Source organism: Tursiops truncatus, chromosome 2, assembly GCF_011762595.2.
Source record: "Tursiops truncatus isolate mTurTru1 chromosome 2, mTurTru1.mat.Y, whole genome shotgun sequence".
NCBI lineage: Eukaryota > Metazoa > Chordata > Mammalia > Artiodactyla > Delphinidae > Tursiops > Tursiops truncatus.
In genome coordinates this window covers 81,563,296-81,587,508 of record NC_047035.1, presented here as the reverse complement: position 1 = coordinate 81,587,508, position 24,213 = coordinate 81,563,296, and the positions used below count along the sequence as shown (strand labels likewise).

Sequence of the window (24,213 nt, the reverse complement as noted above, 5' to 3'; positions counted from 1 at the left end):
TCAACCTGGATAGTTCTTTTCCTACTTAAAATTTACATGGCCTTCCCTTACTACTCTACGTGAAATGGCACCTCCCAAACATCCTTTAAATAGTTGGCATTGCCTGGAGATGTAACATTCAAAAGAGGAAGAAATCTGTACCACGATGGCTATTTCTGACATTGCTTTAGGGAAAAATGGGGTGTAAAAAGAAAACCTTTTGACTATGGGCTCACCTGATTATGGATTCCAAAGGTGTCCACTAACAAACTTCTCTTTCGCCCAAACTCTCAGAAAACCACCATCACAAGAAACAATAGACAACAAGCTTATATTACTGAAAAAAGGGAATGGGTGTAAGGAAAGGGGAATATAGTTTAAAATTTATCATTTCTCTATGTTTGCACTCGATAGTTCAAGTTGCTCTTAACTCCCTCGTTGGTTCTAGGTGCTGAAGTATTCTTTCAAGTCACCACCATTCGATTCCTCAATCCCACACAAACCACTTCTTTTGTCTAAATCTGGGGATATCTCAACCTGAAGATCTCAGTTTAACACCATTTTGTTGCAGTCTAAAGTACTTTCACCTTCCAGTAATATTTACCATCTTTTGTTAAAAAAAAAAGATGTTCAAGTGATTCAATGCCTAAGCCTCAACATCAGTAGTGTGAGATGACTTAAGGGAAAATGAGAAACTAAGATAATAACCAGGTTGCTGGCTCAGACTACTGGATGTACAGTGGTATCACCATCTAACAAGGCAGAGAAGAGAAAAAAGGTTTAAGGAATGGGGGAAATAAGTTTTGGACTTACTGAATTTGAGACGCATGCAAGAGATGCACTGTAGGAAGTTGGATGTATGGGTTTAAAGTACAGGCTGTGTTTCTATATAAGTTAATGACCTTAACACTAATATCTTAACCTCTTTGGACCTGTTTCTACATTTGTAAAATAAGGGTGTTATACTGATCTCTAAGGGGCCTTCCAGTCCTAAAATGTCAGTGAACTCAATTTTTTCAGTAATCTTAAATAATTTGGTTTGGATTCCTATTTCTTTCTTAGAACTTTGGGGTTTCATGCTATCCGTATATTTTACTTTGATAATTTAACAAGAACTATTAACTAGCTGGGAGCTTATACATTCATACAACCTTATTTTCTCTTAAATTTTAAGAAAGAGTGAAACACTGTGGATTCCTCTACTGATGAAAGACACACATTTAAGCTTGCTGGTCATTCTTGGTAAGAATATAAAAATGAATTATAATACACTATTGAAATTTCTTCTCCATGAATTCTTCTCTTCATAGATTTGGAGAAGTTGGAGACATTATTCCTATAACAGGGGAGAAAAAAAAATTGAGAGCACAAAAGGGGTTTATGTTTGACAAGTAATATCCATAAGATCTCCTGTATCACATTTTTAAAAGAAAGTATCTTACAATTTGACAATGCAAAATTAGTAGGTAATGGAAATGAAAGCTAAACAGGTCTCAGTTTTATCATCCAGAAAGAATCTTACTTCAGTATTAGAAATTCTGGAATTCTTCCTGTCCTACTTCTTTCCAAACTGTACACAGACTCTTGGTTATTGTATTATTTCTAAGTTAAAATTAAGTTTGAGGGAAGTGGGGACAGTAAACTCATCAATCTGACACGTGTGTAAGTAGCAGCCCTGATACTAAATGCAACTCTGGTTTAAAGACAGGCTTTGTTTTTAAAGGCTTTGTACTTCACAGAATAATCATACTGTTCAACTTAAATAAAATTTCATTTTAACAGAACAATATGATTATTCTATGAAGTACATCTGTGACTCTTATAACGAAACACAAAACTGCATTGTGACTAAAAGCATGGGCTTTGGAGTAAGACAATTTGGTTCAATCCCGATACCTCTAATGTGATCTTGGGGATAGTTTTTAACCTCTTGAAACCTAAACCTCTTCTTTAAGTAAAATGAGGATAATACTTACATTATATGGTTATTTGAGGACTGTAAGTGATCATTTAAAAACATAAAATAAAGACTGCTAGACAAAAGAAAACACCATTTCAACTATGATTTTGTTAGACTTTTATTATACATTTTTTTAGCCATTATTTTAAGGATACCTCTAAAACTGCAAATCTTAGAGTAGTTGGCTTTAAAGTTGACTCCAACTTCCATATTATTAATGCTGATGTTTTTTAAGGACTACTGTGTGCATGACACTATATTGACAGCCAAGCAGAAACCCTAGTTTCAATTTCTCTTGTGTAAAAACTATTCTACTTACTTGTGGGTATTAACTTGATGTGAAGAACATAAAGAAAATTTCTGAAAACCTGTAAATAAACACATAAGACTAACATTTCATAATTCATGGTAAAGGTATAAACAGTTAATTCTTGATTTTTCAAATAAATACAACTGTAATATAAGTAATTCAAAAGTTATTCTGGTGTTGAAATACATTATGATTTTTGAGTACTGTCCTAATAATTTTTCATTTAGATTAATTTTGCTTATATTACAAGTTAAGTGAAACTCTGATACCAAAAAAAAAAAAAAAAAAAAGAGTAAGAGTAGTGGGTTAAAAATTTCCCACACATCATTTAAGGCAGTTAATCCAGACTTCGTTGTAACATGTTCCCAAACCAAATAATGTATCAGGTAACAAACTATAAAAAAAAATCTGGATACAATCAAGGGTGAATAAATAAGTCATTAAAATGAACTATACATGACCTTTTGGTTAAAAATACACCTTAAAAAATTATGATCAAAAGCTTCCATTTCTACTACTGCTTTCTGCTTTAGTAATTATTATCTCTTATGTGATAGTTTGTTATCTCTAGAAGAGTAAGAAAAAGTCCTTTTATATTTCATGATAGGTTTAATCAGGTAATTAAAACAAATTCTTATGATATCATCTGATATGTCCAATTACATGGGTATGATGTAACAAAAACAGTTACAAACTTATATATGCGTATTTACATTATATATCCAAAACTATCAAGCTAGTCAACTATATCTAAGGAGATACATTATGACATGAGTTAAACAATTTTTCATTGCTTATTGGAAAGAATGCAGTCAAGCTTTTAATGGAAATAATATACAAGTGAGGCACTTCTGAGGTCAAAAATAGAAAGCAAATGATACTACATACTGGCAATGTTCACAAAAATCTCTATGCGTATCTTTAATACAAAGGCTTTTCAACTAGATTATTCTTGAAAAATTTCAAAACTAGCAACTTATGCAATTTAAGGAGCTTTCAGGAACAATGGCTAACATCAGTGTTTCAAAGCATATCAAAGTTTTATAACCACCTGGCTGCTAGGCAAACAGTACCTTAATAACTTAAAGCCTCCCCCACCTTATTTTTTGGTTTATATAAATTATCTCAGGTTGTGATTTCTTTGTTTTGACTTACTTCAAAACACCTTATGGTGCTATTATTGTGGAGTACAGACCAATTTTTTTTTTTTTTAAGTGTAACAATGATGCAAGTTTCTAGTGCTTCCCCTTATACTTAGAAATGTGATCTTGGAAATCAAATTAAGAATAAGAATATTTAGTTAAGAATCTATGTTTTCCAGGTAACTAAAGTTTTCAAAGTTTCATGTAGAAAAATGTTACACTTGTTTAATATATCTTTAGGCTAAAATAAAAAACTCAATCTTAAACATATATTCCAAAGTGTATCACAAAACCTAAAGTAAATTTCAACAAAATAAACATCCTTAAGATTCTTTAAATCTGGAGGAAAGTACGTATTTCCTGTATTTCTGAGACATATAGGTATTAAGAAACATCTCTGTAGTGTTCCTTTAAGGGGGGGCTGGGGAGAGAAAAAGAAAAGACAAGACTTACCCAAGATATCAGATGGCACTATACACATGAATTGAAAGTGCATTTGTATTACTTCAAAAGTTCATTTTAGGCACTGCTGAATAACCAATGAAAATAGGTAGTTTTAAGTTTCCCCCTTTAAATTTTAACCCCTGCCCAACATTATCCCAGAGACACACACACTCTCTGAAGTTGTCATGATGAAATACAGTGATGTTTATTTTTTTCTAAAAAATTCTCCCTGACTGGTAATGGGAGGAAAAGTAAGAATACCATTTTGGTAATGGCTTTTGCAAGTTGAAAGAATTGGTTCTATAAATGCTTCGGCACATTAAGTTTGATTGCCAGTTCCAAATATCGATAAATATTTTAAAACAGGATATGTAAGAAAAAAGTGCTTAAAATCTTTCAACAAGACACATTAGGGAAAAGACTGGTTTTACAGTTCCTTTGAGATATTTCTTATTCCTGCTTTCTCCATTTGGAGGTGGCCACCACTTAAATAGCCCTTTACTGGTAGTAATGATGAATGAACCCTTTCAGATCCCAATTGCCACCTCACGTATGGTCTATAAATCATCCAGTAGGTGGTGCTGAAGTTACATACCTCATATTTCTTCCGAAATCAAATGACTCCCCTGTCAACTCAGGAGACAAATCATTTAAGGATTATCAATTCTGAACAAGCCATCAGACGAAAAGTCTTTCTTGTCATGCCATCTAGATGATTTCATTTTCAATATTTACTATTACTTAAGCAGTTTTGTTTAGCCATTTGCTTCTACTACCAGATTAAAACCAAAGAGAAAGGTTTTAGAGGACAAGCCAATTGGCAGTGCCAAATCTGTAATGCAGAACAAGAAAATGTTCCTGAATATACCTATACACGTTTAAGAACGAGAAATTTAACCTAAGAATTCACATAAGAATTCTAATTTACTCAAGAGAAAATTTCCACATAGGGATTCAGGTAACATTATATTATCAGTTAGTCTTCTAGACTGATTTGGAACCTGGGTGTGTTAAACTATAAAGATCCAAGGTAAAATAAAAACCATTTCATGACCATAGTTTTTAATGAAGAAACTTGTTTAAAACTGTAAAGGAAAAATGGGGATGGGACGGAAAAATCTTAGCAGCAAAGTGGTTAAACAAATTGAAAATATTAATGCACAAACATTAAAATATTAAAGCATATATGTTGCATATAAAATACAGTACAGGACCAGGAGTTGCACTATACTGATTAGTGCTCAACAGAAGAAATGATTAAATTTGTTCTTCCCAGAAGTATATACACAGTTCATTTCCACAGCATTTTCCTATATAGCCAGCAAGTTATTTTCTTCAGTTGTTCACACCTGATCAAACCTGAATTATAAACTCAGCACTTACAAATACGAAAATTATTCACAAGGAAAACCAGTATTTCCATTTTACCAATAAAAAGTAATTTTGAAAGTTAACAGTCTATTCTAGGAAACCAAGTTTAGCTGAAAACTTCAGGGATGAAGATCATCTGGTGTAGCAGCTTCCAAATATATAAACAGTAAAAATAAGACTTAAAACTGCTGCTACGGTATCATGTTTTGGACTTAGTTCATCCAATTAATTTTTAGTACAAAACTAGAAATAACCTCTTCTTCATAACATCTATAGTTATCAATATATTTTTCTTCTTTTCAATGTGAAATAATACTTTAAGATGATCTATATACACAATGTTGTCAGTTCAAGCTGTCATATAAATATAAATGCTTTCTTAAAAAAAGTATTTTACAGACAGATAGTGTTATATACATTGTTCAGTTTGATCTGGGGCAAAAGAAGAAAGCTAACACAAGCTTAAGTGTGATATGTAAAAAGAATGATTACATAAATGACATTTAAAAACCTGCATAGAAAATGAGCTTCTAACAGTAGTGTGATTTTAATTTTTATCACTTCTGAAACTTCAAGCCATTAAAAAAAGGCACACTTCTCAACTTTTCCCTTTAAGGAAATGTTCTTAAGGAACCCCTTACTTGGTTAGAGTTTTAATGTAACACTTTAAAAAAAAAAAAAAAAAAAAAGACAAATTTGACCCCAAAGTACTTCAAACAATTTGCTAGAACATTTATCCAACTACTTTGTAAATAAAACATCCAGTAAGACAATGCTCTGCAAAAGAAATAAATTTATACGTACAAGATATTTCATTCACAATACTGGATTAAATACTTTCTTGGGATAGTTTAGCACATCCTTTACATAAAATAATTTTGCTTTTGGCCAGTTTAAATAAAATAAAATGCAACTGAGAAAAGGTATCATTGTTATGTGATAATAAGCACTGAGAATTAAGCTAAAAAGTTAGTAACACAGCTGAACATATTCTGGTTTAGCAGAATGATAAGTGGAAATCTCAGGAGGAAACTGTTTTACTTACTCTAACTATCCAGTTACACTTTTCACCTTGTAAAACATTTGTAAATGCAATATAATTTTTTGAAGGAGGAAACTCTGAAAGAAAACAACTTGCTGGTTGAATACCACAAAAAACAAAACAACAACCCAAAACCTTACTTTTTTCTATAATGTTTACTCAGTCTCTTTTTATATAAAAATAAGTGTTATGTTCCCATCATAACATTAGACAATTACATCTGTGCTTTAAAAAAAAGTTGGTCACTCAAGGCTATTAGAATATTTTTTAAGGATTTTAGATTACCAGAATGTACAGATATAACTCAATATAAACTGTAGCCAGAGGGAAATGACAATGAAAATATCAAATCATTCACATGGAACCAAAATGTTATTAACTAGATAAGTAAAATATTCAAAATATAATGGAATGTGACAGTAGATATATGTACATCTACTTCAGAACTAGGAAGGGGAGGAAAAGTTTAATATGTAATAACTCGTACCTTATATTTAGTTAAATATAAACATTTGTTATTTATACATAAAACTGCTTTCAAAAAACAACTAATAAATGATTTAGTTGCACTTGTTTTACTTCTTACAGTTCCCAAGTGTTAACTTTTTTTAGATTGAAATCAACTGTCCCCTAGTGCACTTTAAGTTTATATCTTAATGAATTCAAACCTTTAAAAGTCCCATCACCTAATGCATAAATATACAAAAATGCCAAAAAATTAACCCCTTTTAGTTGGATCATATTTATGCTCACTTTATATAGCCAATAACCAGAAATGGTTTCCTTTTGCAAATATTCTTTAGAACCTGCAACAAAACATGCCATGCACTCCAGGGAAAAAGTTAGGCATGGCTAGCATTTGTGAAATGCCAAGAACTGATGAGTTCTGCTTCCTCCACGTGTGGCCCCAATGATACCAGGCAAGATTTCATAATGCTTGCCAAAAGCTTCCACAAATCCAAGTTAGCTAACTCCTGGACACAAAGATTTTAAGCTCATTTTGGCACTGGATGCTTTCATCCAGCAGCTTTATGTTTCCCACCACAGCACCCACACGCCTCACCACAACGATGGCACATTCTCAAAGGGACGTAGCAGCACATACATGGTACAATGAAAGACAAAGCTACTAGGGCTAACCATCGTAAGCAGAACTTGTCATCGCTAGTGTCACATGAACAGGGATCAGAAAAATCTCCCTCTGAGTCTGACATACAATGATACAACATGCTCTCTGCACAGAGCATGCAACTAACTTGATATATGCATCTTTTAATAGGGTCTGGAGCATCCTGACACTTTCCCCTGCCATTTTCTTCATGATTAAACCTTTCTTGGCAGTATACGCAGCGAGAACGTTCACCATCTTCTTTTCTTCGTTTTGACTTCTTAAATTTTAATGAGGAAGGCTGTGTCTTAAATACCACAGAGTCTTTGAGTGAACTTAACTTAGTCTCATCCCCACAAGAGTACAGATAGTCTGATTTTTTACTGTCTGGTTTAGAAAACTGAATACTGGAGTCAGTATCATCTCTCTCCAAGTCACTTTTCCACATGTCAGGATGTCTGTAGTCTGCATAGCGACGTATTAAGATATCGCGAGGGTTTATTCTGACAATCTCATCCTCATCTTGAAAGCTCACATGTCGGATTGATTTCAAAGGGACCTAAAAAGGAAAGAGATGAAAATTGCAATAATGACTGTGAAGGTTAATTTTATGTGCCAACTTGGCTGGGCCACAGTGCCCAGATATTATTTTAACATTATTTTACATGTTTAAGTGAAGATGTTTCTTGGACGAGATAAACATTTCAATGGGTAGACCATAAGTGTAGTAGATTATCCTCCATGACGTAGGTGGCTTTCATCCAATCAGCTGAAGGCTTTATTAGTACAAAGACTGACCTTGCTGGAACAAGAAAGAATTCTACCAGCAGTCTGCCTTTGGATACAGACTACAGCTCTTCCCTAGGTCTCAAGCCTGACAGCCTACCCTGCAGATTTTGAATATGTACCTCTACCATCCCATGAGCCAATTCCTTAAAATAAGTCTCTTTCTCTTTATATATATATATATATCTCTTGTTGGTTCTGTTTCTCTGGAGAACCCTGACTCATACAGATTTTAGTACCAAGGTGTAGGATGTTGTGCTAACAAACATCTAAAAATGTGGCAGTGCCTTTGGAACTGGGTAATGGGTAGGGGCTGAAAGAGTTTTGAGGTGCATGTTATAAAAAGGCTAGGTAGCTTTGAAGAGACTTGGTAGAAATAAGAACATTAAAGGTGCTTCTGGTGAGGGCTTGGATGGAAATGAGGAACATACTGTTGACACCAGAGGAAAGTTGATCCTTGTTATAAAGTGGCAAAGAATGCGGGTGAATTGTATTCTAGTCTCTTGTGGAAGGTAGAATTTGTGAGTGATGGACTTGGATATTTAGCATAAATTTACAAGCAAAGTGCTGAGGGTGCAGCCTAGTTCCTCCTTGCTGCTTATACTACAATATGAGAAGGAAGTGATTAATTGAAATAGTAATTTTTAAAACAAAAATGAACCAGAAGTTGAAGAGCAAGAAAATTCTCAGGAAGATGCTATCACTGATGGCCAAGGGGATGGGGCCACCTCCCTCATGAGCCCAGAGGAATTCTGCCTCAGGATGAATCAAACTTTGAGTTCACTTACACTTGAGTTAGATGGTATTTAGATGAGATTTGGGACCTAGAAGTGATGTTAGAAAGGGTTAAGTTTTTTGGGGTGTTGTGATGGGGTGAATGTATTTTGCATGTGAGAAGAGGGACCAGAGGGTGGAACGTTATAGGCTGAATTGTGTCCCCCCAAATCCATATGTTGATGCCCCAATCCCAGTATGTCAGAATATGACTGCATTTGGAAATAGGGCCTTTTAAAAAGGTGATTAAAATATAAGGCCCTTAGGGTAGGCCTTAATCCAATTTGATTGGTATCCTTATAAGAAGAAGAAATTTGGACAGAAAGAGAGAGAGACAGACCAGAGATGTGGGTGCACAGAGGAAAAAAAACACAGCCAGAAGGTGACCATTGGCAAGCCAAGGAGAAAGGCCACAGAAGAAACCAAATGCATCAACACCTTGAACTGGGACTTCCAGTTTCCAGAACTGTGAGCAAATAAATGTTTGTTGTTTAAGCCACTCTGTCTGTGGTATTTTGTTATGACAGCCCTGGCAAACTAATACAAAGACATACATGTTCATAGGTTGGCTATACAAGTCTCTGAAAATGGCTTAAAACACATCACACTCTCTCATCCTTCTGGGTAGCCTGTTTCCTTGAGGCCAGGGAGAAAAGTAAATTTTTCAGGCATAAATCAAAATGACGCTTCCCTTCACCCATATAAGTGGGCTTCTAGTAGTCACATTTATATCTTCTAGTGCCAGTCCCTGGACACAGTGACTACTTTATAAGTAAGCACATGAATCCACGTTGGGGCAGACTTCTATTCCCCATATATTTGGAATTGTGGCTAAAAAAACTCCACGTCTGGACTAAAGGTGCAGTGATGGATGCAGACCATTATATTACAACATACGATTCCTACTGGTGATAAGTATACTGACAATCCCCCAGACTCAAACCAGAAATTTGGAGGGAATTTAAGTAATGGGGTTTAGAAGTATATATAAACAAATGGAAAATTTATACACTAAAAAACAATTCTAGTACAACTCAACTATATGGAGAATTAGAAAGACTGGAAAATTTCACTTACATGTTAATTAGTTACATTCCAAATCAGAAGATAAAACTAAGATTACTTACCTTATTTTGGGACTTTAGGCTTCCACATTCCTTGGGTATTTGCCGCTGTACGTATTCTATACTTCTGCCCTGAATGTCTAGGCCTGGATGACTGAACATTATCTAAAATACAAACAATTTCTACTTAAGTGACAAAAGAATGCATTCCTTATTTTTAATAAAACTATATATAATGTGTATTCCAAAACTTCATAATCTATTAGCAGTAAGGGTTTTCAAAATGGTTTTAACAAAAAGCATTACTTGAGTCATCCTATTTATTATTTAAACTTAGGTCTTTCCTTATACATTTAAAATTTAATTTAAAAAGTAATACAGACTTCTGGTTTCTGTTTTGGCATGTAAGGAGCTTGGAAGCTGCCATTCTGTTGTAACAACAAGTAAAAAAAGCTGAACAACAACAAAAAATATCCACAACTCCTCTTAGATCTATGAGAGAGGAGGACACAGGGCAAACCCCACCCCTAAGACTGCAGAGAGCAAAAAAAAGGGAGTCACTGCTTACCAGAGCAGAGACTCATGAGTGAAAATCACCATGGAAACCAGTGCCAGGGTTGGGGGGGAAAAAAAAACTCAACTGTAATTGACAAATTGCTGGAGGCTCAGGATGGACAACTCTGACAGTTAAAAAAACTCCTGGTTGGGGGTGGGGACAGTCATTGTGATGCCCCCAAACTCTTGTGAGTTTACCTCGAGGAGATCAACCAGGTTCCCACAATAAGTATCAGAAAAAGCCATACATGCTTCCAGCAGGGGAGTGAAGAAGGAACCATTACGAAATGTGCCAGAACACTGTTCTTAACAAGGCCTGTCCTCAGGAGAAACTAGTTAAGGAGGGTCTGACCTACTGTGGTATTATCAGAGTCTATTTGATCTGGAGGAGGGGATATATCCAACACTAGTCAACTCTAACCATCTGACACACCTAAAGGGAGAGAAAAAACGGATAAATAATTGTGATATTCACAATCCTGAGGGAAAGGCTCAGACTAAAAGACTGAGACCTAATCACAACCATAGAATACTTCCTCTTCCTATACACTTTACCACTACATCACTAAAGGCTTATTTACAGCAGTTCCTTTTACCCAGCACATCATGTCTAGCAATCAAGAAAAACGAGAAAAAAACATACCAAAAGACAAAAATACATTTTGAAATGACAGAACAAGCATCAGAACCAGATATGGCAGGGATATTGGAATCAGCAGACTAGGAATTTAAAACAACTATGATTAATATGCTAAGACTCCAATGTTTAAAGTAGATAGCATACAAGAACAAAAGAGCAATGCAAGCAGAGAAATAGAAATCCTAATAAAGAATACCGCCCCCTGCAGAAAAATCTAGAGATCAAAAGTACTAAGAATACCTGTGATGAGCTTAGTAGACTGGACATGGCTGAGGAAAAAAACCTCTGAGCTTGAGGATTAAGCAACAGAAATCTCCAAAATTGAAAGGAAAGATAACAAAGACTGAAAAAAAAAAGACTATTCAAGAACTGTGGGACAACTACAAAAGGTGTAACATACACAAGACAGAAAGAACAGATGAAGAAAGAGTGAAAGGAACAAAAGAAATATATGAAATAATAATGACTGAGAATTTACCCAAATTAATGTCAGATGTCCAATCACATATCCAAGAAGCTCAGAGAACAGCAAGCAGGAAAATGGAGGGAGGGAAAAAGGAGGGGAAAAAAAAAAAAAAAAAAAGCACCTAAGCATATCATTTTCAAACTATAAAAAATCAAAGATAAAGAAAAAAATCCTGAAAGATGCCAGAGGAAAAATATTTTACTTATAAAGAGTAATTACATCTGACTTCTTTGCAGAAACCATGCAAGCAAGAAGAGTGAAGTGAAATAGTTAAAGTGGTAAGAGAAAAAGTCTGCCAACCTAGAATTATGTACCCTGCAAAATTATCCTTCAGAAGTGAAGGAGACTGGTGGGAATGTATTGGTGCAACCACTGTGGAAAAGAGTATGGAGGTTTCTCAAAATACTAAAAATAGAACTACCATATGACCCAGCAATTCCACTTCTGGGTATATATCTGAAAGAAACATGAACACTAATTTGAAAAGATACACGCACCCCAATGTTTATAGCAGCATTATTTACAATTGCCAAGATATGGAAGCAACCTAAGTGTCCATCAACAGATGAATGGATAAGACGTGGTGTGTATAAACACACACACACACACACACACACACACACACACACACACACATGCACACACACATACACAATGGAATATCACTCATCCATAAAAAAGAAATTTTCACATTTCCAACAACACAGATGGACTTGGAGGGTATTTCACTAAGTGAAGTTAGAGAAAGAAAAATACTCTATGATATCACTTGCATGTGAAATCTAAAAAATACAACGAACTATTGATTATAACAAAAAAGAAACAGACTCTCAGATACAGAGAACAAATTAGTGGTTATCAGTGGGTAGAGGGAAGGGGGGGGCAACATGGGGGTAGGAGATTAAGAGAGACAAGCTATCATGTAAAAGAAAAATTAAATCTAAAAATAAACATTAAAAAAATGTGAAAGAAACATAAAGACTTTCTTAAGCAAAAAAAAAATGGAGGCAATTTGTTGCTGGTAGACCTGCCTTATAAGAAATGTTAACAGAGGTTCTTTAGAGAGAAGGAAAATAATATAGGTCAGAAACTTGGATCTACATGAGAATGCAAGAGCAGTTAAGAATAAATAAGTGAAAATAAAATAAAACTTTTAATTTTCTCATTCTTAACTGAGCTAACAGAAGTTTGTTCAAAAAAATAGCAACAGTGGGGGACCTCCCCGGCGGTCCAGTGGTTAAGAATCCATGCTTCCGGACTTCCCTGGTGGCGCAGTGGTTGAGAGTCTGCCTGCTGATGCAGGGGACACGGGTTGGTGCCCCAGTCCGGGAGGATCCCACATGCCGTGGAGTGGCTGGGCCTGTGAGCCATGGTCAGGGAACTAAGGTCCTGCATGCCAAGCAGCGTGGCCAAAAACAAAAACAGCAACAGTGTACTTGATCATGTATGATTATGCACATATTTACATACATATGCATATATATGTATATAAAATAAGATGACTGACAGCAATGATGCAAGTGGAAGGAGGAATTAGGATTATGGTTATTATAAAGTACTCCCACTCACTGTAAAGTGGTTTAGTGTTGTTAGAGTAAAAGTGAATGGCTGGAGAAAAATACAACACACTAATACTAACCAAAAGAAAGCAGGAGCTCCTATATTAATTTCAGACAGAGCAGACTTCAAAACAAGGAAAGTTATCAGTGATAAAGAAGGCATTATATAATGATAAAGGGGTTAATTCCCCAAGAAGACATAACAATCCTCATTGTGTATGTGTTTAACAACACAGCATCAAATTATGTGAGGCAAAAACTGATAGAACCTGAAGGAAACGGATATACCCATTATCATAGCTGGAGACTTCAACATCCCTCTCTATCAGAAATGAACAGACTGATGTCTTGAGAACCAAAAGTAACTTTACAATCTCTGCATCATACCTGGAATCCATCCTTCTTGGCTTCTTCTGGCTCACTACTGGATCTTCCGCATGAAGCAGACCCAATTTTTTGTGGGTCTGAAATTTCACCAGGGGTTTGCTTTTACCATGTGTCCTAGGGTTCTGTCTGTTCATTTTTTTGGTGGTTGTTGTTTTTCTTTCTTCCTTTTTTTTCTGAGTTATGTGGCTGGGAGGGTCTTGGTACTCTGGCTGGGTGTTGGGCCTGAGCCTCCATAGTGGGAGTACTGAGTCCAGGACACTGGACAACCAGAAACCTCCCGGCCCCACATAATATCAATCAGCAAGAGCTCTCTCAGAGATCTTCATCTCCACACTAAGACCCAGCTCCACCCAATGGCCAGCAACCTCCAGTGCTGGATGCCCCATGCCAAACAACTAGCAAGACAGGAACACAACCCCACCCATGAGCAGAGAGGCTGCCTAAAGTCATACTAAGTTCATGGACACTCCAAAACACACAACGAGCTGCAGTCCTGCCCACCAGAAGGACAAGAAACAGCTCCACCCACCAGAACACAGGCACGAGTCCCCTCCACCAGGAAGCCTACACAAGCCACTGAACCAACTTCACCCACTGGGGCATACAGCAAAAAATAACAGGCAATATGAACCTGCAGCCTGTGAAAAGGAGACCCCAAACACAATAAATTAAACAAAATGAGAAAACAGAGAAATATGCAGCAGATGAAGAAGCAAGGTAAAAACCCACAAGACCAAACAACTGAAGAGGAAATAGGCAGTCTACCTGAAAAAGAATTCAGAATAATGATAGTAAAGATGATTCAAAATCTTGGAAATAGAATAGAGAAAATACAAGAAATGTTTAACAAGGACCTAGAAGAACTAAAAAGCAAACAAAGAATGATGAACAACACAATAAGTAAAATTAAAAATACTCTAGAAGTAATCAATACCAGAATAACTGAGGCAGAAGAACGGATAAGTGACCTGGAAGATAAAATAGTGGAAATAACTACCGCAGAGCAGAATAAAGAAAAAAAGAATGAAAAGAATTGAGGACAGTCTCAGAGACCTCTGGGACAACAGTAAAGGAACCAATATTTGATTATAGGGGTCTCAGAAGAAGAGAAAAAGAAAGAGTCTGAGAAAATATTTGAAGACATTATAGTTGAAAACTTCCCAACATGGGAAAGGAAAGAGTCAATCAAGTACAGGAAGTGCAGAGAGTCCCATACAGGATAAAGCCAAGGAGAAACATGAAAAGACACATATTAATCAAACTATCAAAAAATAAATTCAAAGAAAAAATATTAAAAGCAGCAAGGGAAAAGTAACAAATAACATACAAGGGAATCTCCATAAGATTAACAGCTGATCTTTCAGCAGAAACTCTCCAAGCCAGAAGGGAGTGGTAGGATATTAAAGTGATGAAAGGGAAAAACCTACAACAAAGATTACTCTACACAGCAAGGATCTCATTCAGGTTCAACAGAGAAATTAAAACCTTTACAGACAAGCAAAAGTTAGGAGAATTCAGCACCACAAAACCAGCTTTACAAAAAATGCTAAAGGAACTTCTCTAGGCAGGAAACACAAGAGAAAGAAGAAAAAGACCTACAAAAACAAACCCAAAACAATTAAGAAAACGGTAACAGGAACATACATATTGATAATTAACTTCAATGTAAAGGATTAAATGTTCCCACCAAAAGACACAGACTAGCTGAATGAATACAAGAACAAGACCCACATGTATGCTGTCTGCAAGAGACCACTTCAGACCTAGAAACACATACAGACTGAAAGTGAGGGGATGGAAAAAGGTATTCCATGCAAATGGAAATCAAAAGAAAGCTGAAGTAGCAATACTCATAATCAGACAAAACAGACTTTAAAATAAAGACTATTACAAGAGACAAAGAAGGACACTACATAATGATCAAGGGATCAATCCAAGAAGAAGATATAACAATTGTGAATATTTATGTACCCAACATAGGAGCACATCAATACATAAGGCAAACGCTAACAGCCATAAAAGGGGGAATCAACAGTAACAATAATAGTAGGGGACTTTTAACACCCACCCCACTTTCACCAAAGGACAGATCATCCAAAATGAAAATAAAAAAGGAGACACAAGCTTTAAAAGACACATTAGACCAGATAGACTTAACTGATATTTATAGGACATTCCATCCAAAAACAACAGAATACAGTTTCTACTTAACTGCTCATGGAACATTCTACAGGATAGATCATATCTTGGGTCACAAATCAAGCCTCTGTAAATTTAAGAAAACTGAAATAGTAAAAAGTATCTTTTCCAACCACAATGCTATGAGACGAGATATCAATTACAGGGAAAAAACTGTAAAAAATATAAACACATGGAGGCTAAACAATACTCTACTAAATAACCAAGAGATCACTGAAGAAATCAAAGAGGAAACCAAAAAATACCTAGAAACAAATGACAATGAAAACCAGATGGCCCAAAACCTATCGGATGCAGCAAAAGCAGTTCTAAGACAGACGTTTATAACAATACAATCCTACCTCAAGAAACAATAAAAATCTCAAATAAACAACCTAAATTTACACCTAAAGCAATTAGAGAAAGAAGAACAAAAATCCCCCCGAAAGTTAGCAGAAGGAAAGAAATCATAAACATCAGATCAGAAATAAATGAAAAAGAAAAGAAGGAAACAATAGCAAAGATCAATAAAACTAAAAAAGCTGGTTCTTTGAGAAGATAAACAAAACTGATAAACCATTAGCCAGACTCATCAAGAAAAAAAGGGAGAAAAATCAAATCAACAGAATTAGAAATGCAAAAGGAGAAGTAACAACTGAAAGTGCAGAATTACAAAGGATCATGAGAGACTACCACAAGCAACTATATGCCAATAAAATGGACAACCTGGAAGAAATGAACAAATTCTTAGAAAAGCATAACCTTCTGAAACTGAGCCAGGAAGAAATAGAAAATATGAAGAGACCAATCACAAGTACTGAAACTGAAACTGATTAAGAATTTTCCAACAAACAAAAGCCCAGGACCAGACATCTTCACAGGTGAATTCTATTAAACATTTAGAGAAGAGCTAACACCCACCCTTCTCACACTCTTCCAAGACATAGCAGAGGGGGGAACACTCCCAAATTCATCCTACAAGGCCACCATCACCCTGATACCAAAACCAGACAAAGATGTCACAAAGAAAGAAAACTGCAGGCCAGTATCACTGATGGACATAGATGCAAAAATCCTCAACAAAATACTAGCAAACAGAATCCAACAGCACGTTAAAAGGACCATACACCATGATCAAGTGGGGTTTATGACAGGAACGCAAGGATTCTTCAATATACGCAAATCGATCAATGTGATACACCATATTAACAAACTGAGGATAAAAACAGTATGATCATCTCAATAGATGCAGAAAAAGCTTTTGACAAAAATTCAAAACCCATTTATGATAAAAACTCTCCAGAAAGTGGGCATAGAGGGAACCTACCTCAACATAATAAAGGCTATATATGACAAACCCACAGCCAACATCATTCTCAATGGTGAAAAACTGAAACCATTTCCTCTAAGATCAGGAACAAGACAAGGTTGCCTACTCTCACCACTATTATTCAACATGGTTTCGGAAGTTTTAGCCACAGCAATCAGAGAAGAAAAAGAAATAAAAGGAATCAAAATTGGAAAAGAAGAAGTAAAACTGTCACTGTTTGCAGATGACATGAAAGTATACATAGAGAATCCTAAAGATGCTACCAGAAAACTATCAGAGATAATCAATGGATTTGGTAAAGTAACAGGATACAAAATTAATGCACAGAAATCTCTTGCATACCTATAGACTAATGATGAAAAATCTGAAAAAGAAATTAAGGAAACAATCCCATTTACCACTGCAAAAAAGAGAGGAAAATACCTAGGAATAAACCTACCTAAGGAGACAAAAGACCTGTATGCAGAAAACTGTAAGACACTGATGAAAGAAATTAAAGAGGATACAAACAGCTGGAGAGATATACCATGTTCTTGGATTGGAAGAATCAACCTTGTGAAAATGACTATACTACTACCCAAAGCAATCTACAGATTAAATGTAATCCCTAGCAAGCTACCAATGGCATTTTTCACAGAACTAGAACAAAAAATTTTACAATATGTATGGAAACACAAAAGACCCCAAAGAGCCAAAGCAATCCTGAGAAAGAAAAATGGAGCTGGAGGAATCAGGCTCCCTGAGTTCACACTATACTACAAAGGTACAGTAATCAAGACAGTATGGTTGGTACTGGCTCAAAAACAGAAATATAGATCAATGGAACAGGATAGAAAGCCCAGAGAAATCCATGCACACATGGTCACCTTATCTTTGATAAAGGAGGCAAGGATAAACAATAGAGAAAAGACAGCCTCTTCAATAAGTGGTGCTGGGAAAACAGGACAGCTACATGTAAAAGAATGAAATCAGAACACTCCCTAACACCATACACAAAAATAAACTCAAAATGGATTAAAGACCTAAATGTAAGGCCAGACACTATAAAACTCTTAGAGGGAAACATAGGCAGAACACTCTATGACATAAATCACAGCAAGATCCTTTTTGACCCACCTCCTAGAGAAATGGAAATAAAAACAGAAATGATCAAATGGGACCTAATGAAACTTAAAATCTTTTGCACAGCAAAGGAAACCATAAACAAGACCAAAAGACAACCCTCAGAATGGGAGAAAATATTTGCAAATGAAGCAATTGACAAAGGATTAATCTCCAAAATATACAAGCAGCTCATGCAGCTCAATATCAAAAAAACAAACAACCCAATCCAAAAATGGGCAGACCTAAATAGACATTTCTCCAAAGAAGATATACAGATTGCCAACAAACACATGAAAGGATGCTCAACATCACTAATCATTAGAGAAATGCAAATCAAAACCACAATGAGGTATCACCTCACACCGGTGAGAATGGCCATCATCCAAAAATCTCCAAACAATAAATGCTGGAGAGGGTGTGGAGAAATGGGAACCCTCTTGCACTGTTGGTGGGAATGTAAATTGATATAGCCACTAGAGAACAGTTTGGAGGTTCCTTAGAAAACTAAAAATAGAACTACCATATGATCCAGTAATCCCACTACTGGGCATATACCCTGAGAAAACCATAATTCAAAAGGAGACACGTACCACAATGTTCATTGCAGCTCTATTTACAATAGCCAGGAAATGGAAGCAACCTAAGTGTCCGTCGACAGATGAATGGATAAAGAAGATGTGGCACATATATATAATGGAGTATTACTTGGCTATAAAAAGAAATGAAATTGAGTTATTTGCAGTGAGGTGGATGGACCTAGAGTCTGTCATACAGAGTGAAATAACTCAGAAAGAGAAAAACAAATACCGTATGCTAACACATATATATGGAACCTAAAAAAAAAAGTGCTTCTGATGAACATAGGGGCAGGACAGGAATAAAGACACAGACGTAGAGAATGGACTTGAGGACCTGGGGAGTGGGTAGGGTAAGCTGGGATGAAGTAAAAGAGTAGCACTGACATATATACACTACCAAAGGTAAAACAGGTAGCTAGTGGGAAGCAGCTGCATAGTACAGGGAGATCAGCTCGGTGCTCTGACCACCTAGAGGTGTGGGATAGGGAGGGTGGGAGGGAGGTGTAAGAGGGAGGGGATATGGGGATATATGTATACATATAACTGATTCATTTTGTTATACAGCAGAAACTAACACAACATTGTAAAGCAATTATACTCCAATAAAGATGCTAAAAAACAATAAAGAAATGAACAGATTCAGCAAGCAGAGAATCAGTAAGGACACAGGTGAACTAAACAACACCTTCAATCAAGTGGATATAATTGACATCTGAAGACTACTTCATCCAACAACAGCAGAATACACATTTTTGCAAGCTTACCTGGAACCTTAAGCAAGATAGACCACATTCTTGAACATAAAACAAACCTTAACAAATTTAAAAGAGTAGAAATCATACAATGTCCATTCTCAGACTACGAAGGAATTAACGTACAAGTCAGTAACAGAAGGATATCTGGAAAATCACCAAATAAGTGGAAGTTAAACAACACACTTCTAAATAACGCATGGGTCAAAGAAGAAATATCAACAAAAATTAAAAATTATTTTGAAATAAATAGAAATGAAAACACAACTTATCAAATGTTGTGGGCTACAGCAATAGTAGTGCATAGAGGGAAATTTATAGCATTAAATATATTAGGAAAGAATATCTAAAATCAATAATATAAGTTTCTACCTTAGAAAACTAGGAAAAGATTCAATCCACAGCAAGCAAAAGAAATAATAAGAATTAGAGTAGAAATCAATGAAACTGAAAACAGGAAATCAACAGAGAATATTAATTAAACCAAAAGCTGGTTCTTTAAAAAGATCCGCAAAACTGATAAGCCTCTAGTCAGGACAACTAAGAGAAAAAAAAAAGAGGACACAAATCACTAACTATCAGAAAGGAAAGAGGAGGTATCACTACAGATTCCATGAACATTTACAAGGATAATAAAGGAATGCTATGAACAACTCTACATCCACTAATCTGATAACCTAGATGAAATGTATCTATTCCTTGAAAGGCACAATCTGCCAAAACTCACACAAGAAGAAGAAAACAATCTGAATAGGTCTATATCTATTAAAGAAGTTGAACGGATAATTAATAACCTTCCAAAATAGAAAGCACACAGATCCAGCTGGGGTTTACTGGTGAATACCACAAAACTTTAAGTAAGAAATTATACCAATTCTCTCCAATCTCTTTCAGAAGATAGAAAACAGAAAATACTTCCTAACTCATTCCAAGAGGTCAGCATTATCTTAATCCTAAAACCAGACAAAAACATTACCAAAAAGGAAAACAAACAAAAATACAGACATCTCAAATAAACACTGATGCAAAAATCCTCAACAAAATATTAGCTCATTGAATCCAACAATGTATAGAAAGAATTATACATCATGACCAAGTGGATTCAACCCCACTATGCAAGGCTGGTTTAACATTAAAATATCTATTAATGTAACACATCAAATCACATGATCTTATCGATATATTGTGAAAAAGTATTTGACAAAATCCAACACCCATTCATGATAAAAACTCTGTAAACTGGGAACAGTGGAGAACTTCTTCAACTTATAAAGAATATCTACAGAAACCCTGAAACTAATATAATTAATGGTGAGAAACTTTTAGTTTTCCCACTAAGATCAGGTACAAGGAGGCAAGGATGTCCCTTCTCTCACCATTCCTTTTCAGCATCATACTGGAATTTCTAGCTAATGAAGTAAGACAAGAAAAAGACATAAACAGTATACAGATTGAGAAGAAATAAAGCTGTCCATGTTCACAGATGACATGATCATCTATATAGAAAATTTGAAAAAATCAACAAAATAACTCCTGCATCTAATAAATGATTTATAGTAAAGTTGCAGGATACAAGGCTTATACACAAAAGACAATCACTTTTCTATAAACCAACAATGAACAAGGGATTTCCCTGGTGGTCCAGGGGTTAAGACTCTGTGCTTCCACTGCAGGGGGCAAAGGTTTGATTCCTGGTCAGGGAACTAAGACTCCACATGCTATACGGTGCGGCAAAAACAAACAAACAAACAAACCAGAAGTGGAATTTGAAATTAAAAACCATTTACGTTAGCATCCCCCAAAATGAAATACTTAATGCATAAGTCTAACAAAATACGTACAAGATCTGTATGAGGAAAACTATCAAACTCTGATGAATGAAATCAAAGAAATAAATACAGATAATCCATGTTTGTAAATTGGAAGATTCAAGGCTGTCACATGTCAGTTTTTCCCCAGCTGGCCTATAGATTCAATGCAATCCCAATTAATATCCCAGCAAGTTATTTTGTGGATATTAACAAAATGGTTCTGAAGTTTACATAGACAGGCAAAAGACCCAGAATACCCAACACAGTACTGAGGGAGAATAAAAGTTAGAGGACTGACATTATCTGACTTCAAGATCTTCTATAAAGTTACACTAAGAAAGACGGTGTGGTACCAGCAAAAAAAAAAAAATAGGTCAATGGAACAGAATAGATGACTTTGGTTATGGCAGTGACTTTTAAGATATATCAAAGATTCATGAAAGAAAGCATTGATAAGCTGGGCCTCATTAAAATTAAAAACATCTACTCTGAAAAATAAAATGTCAAGAGAATGAGAAGACAAGTCACAGAGTAAGAGAAAATATTGTAAAAGATACCTGATAAAGGACTGATACCTATAATGTACAAAAACCTCTTTTTTTCTTTATATGTGTCATATTTTTCATTCATAGGTTTCTTCTTTAGATAAAATATACAAAGAACTATTAAAAAATCAACAATAAGAAAATAAACAACCTGATTTAAAAATGTGCCAAGGATCTCAACAGACACTTCCCCAAGGAAGATATACAGATGGCAAATCAGCATATTAAAAGATGCTCCACGCCATAAGTCACCAGGGAAATGCAAGTTAAAAATACGAGATACCACTACACACCCAGTAGCATGGCCAATATCCAGAACACTGACAACACCAAGTGCTGGGGAGGACACGGAGCAACAGGAAACCTCATTCATTACTGATGGGAATGCAAAATGGTACAGCCACTTGGGAAAACAATTTGGCAGTTTCTTATAAAACTAAGCATACTCTTCCCATATGATCCAGCAATTGTGCTCCTTGGTATTTACCCGAGGGAATCAAAAACATGTCCACACAAAAACCTGCACACAAATGTTTACAGCAGCCTTATTTATAATTGCTAAAACTTGGAAGAAACTAAGTTTGTTTATCTATTCAGTAGGCTCAATGGATACACAAACAGTGGTATATCCAGACAATGGAATATTACTCAGTATTGAAAAAAAAAGACATGAAAAAACCTTACGTGCATATTACAAAGTGAAAGGTTACATACTGTATGATTCCAACTATATGACATTCTGGTAAAGGTAAAACTATGGAGACAGTAAAAAGATCAGTGGTTGCCAGGATCTGTGTTTGGGAGAAGGGAGAGGTAAGGAGGGAAGAACAGGCAGAGAACAGAGGATTTTTAGGTCAGTGAAAAAAGTCTATATGATACTATAATGATGGACACATATCATTATATATTTGTCCAAATCCACAGAATGCACAACACCAAGAACGAACCCTACTGTAAACTATGCACTTTGGGTGATTATATGATGTATCAATGTTGGTTCACCAACTGTAACAAATGTACCACTCAGGTGGTACTTACCACTTTTTGGCCACATATTTAATTTACACACACATGCAAGTGTGCGTATGTGTTTATACATATAGCTTTACCTAATTCTTTTAATAGCAGCTTAGTATTCCATTGAATGGATGACTTAATTTAACTAGTCTGATTTATATATATATAGGCTTTTCCCCACCTTTTGTGTTACAAACAATACTGCATAAATTATCCTTATACATATTTATCTTTAATACACATGTCCAAGTGTATCTGTATCAGAAATTGCTAAAAGTAAAAATGCTGGATTAAAAAGTTTGTACGCTTCAATTCAAAAAGCAATTTAAATGGATATATCCAACTCGAACCACCTACTCAGTATTAGTAGTGTCTTAAACAGGAAAGAAAGTTTAATAAAAATAGTTAATGACTGAAGAGGTTATCTCATTCCTGGCCTTGTTTCCTGCAGTTTTGAATTTTACTTTCATTAGCACTTTAATCACATGGTAGGAACATAAAGAGAAACAGAAGTATTTCAATTTTACTTATGTTGTAGGACTAAAGGACTGATGTGGGATGAAGTAAGATTTCTGGATTACTTTTTTTTTTAAAAGATCTTTATTTTTGGCTGCATTGGGTCTTCACTGCTGCATGCAGGCTTTTTCTAGTGGCGGCGAGCTTGTGCTACTCTTCTTTGCGGTGCGCAGGCTTCTCATTGTGGTGGCTTCTCCTGTTGTGGAGCATAGGCTCTAGGTGCTTGGGCTTCAGTAGTTGTGGCTCGTGGGCTCTAGGGCACAGGCTGGATTACTTTTGCATGATTATAACCTCTCCAATGTTTTTTTTTTAATTTTTATTGGAGTATAATTGACTTACAATGTGTGTTAGTTTCACATGTACAGCAAAGTGAATCAGTTATACATATACATATATCCACTCTTTTTTTTAAAGTGTATTTTTGACTCATTTTGGGTCTTTGTTGCTGTGCGCAGGCTCTCTCTAGTTGCGGCGAGCAGGGGCCACTCTTAATCGTGGTGTGTGGGCTTCTCACTGCGGTGGCCTCTCTTGTTACGGAGCACGGGTTCTGAGCGCACAGGCTTCAGTAGTTGTGGCCTGTGGGCTCAGTAGTTGTGGCTCGCAAGCTCTAGAGCGCAGGCTCAGTGGTTGTGGCGCACAGGCTTAGCTGCTCTGAGGCATGTGGGATCTTCCTGGACCAGGGCTCGAACCTGTGTTCCCTGCATTGGCAGGCGGATTCTTAACCACTGTGCCACCAGGAAAGCCCCATATATCCACTCTTTTAAAAGATATATGATATCTTTTCATGAAGAAAAT

The 24,213-nt window shown here is 35.7% G+C and overlaps 1 protein-coding gene across 2 annotated transcripts in view; it reads right to left on the bottom strand.

Moving 5' to 3' along the window:
* Nucleotides 1–2,838: 2,838 nt before the first annotated feature.
* SPRED1 (sprouty related EVH1 domain containing 1) overlaps nt 2,839–24,213 on the bottom strand; it is a 119,786-nt gene continuing 98,411 nt past the window's right edge. For both annotated transcript variants that reach the window (XM_033851435.2, XM_033851434.2), the window contains exons 6-7: nt 10,044–10,145; nt 2,839–7,915 (exon numbers count right to left, since the gene is read on the bottom strand). In XM_033851435.2, the coding sequence (XP_033707326.1) occupies nt 7,265–7,915; nt 10,044–10,145 (753 nt within the window). In that variant the 3' untranslated portion in view covers nt 2,839–7,264. The remainder of the gene's footprint in view (nt 7,916–10,043; nt 10,146–24,213) is intronic.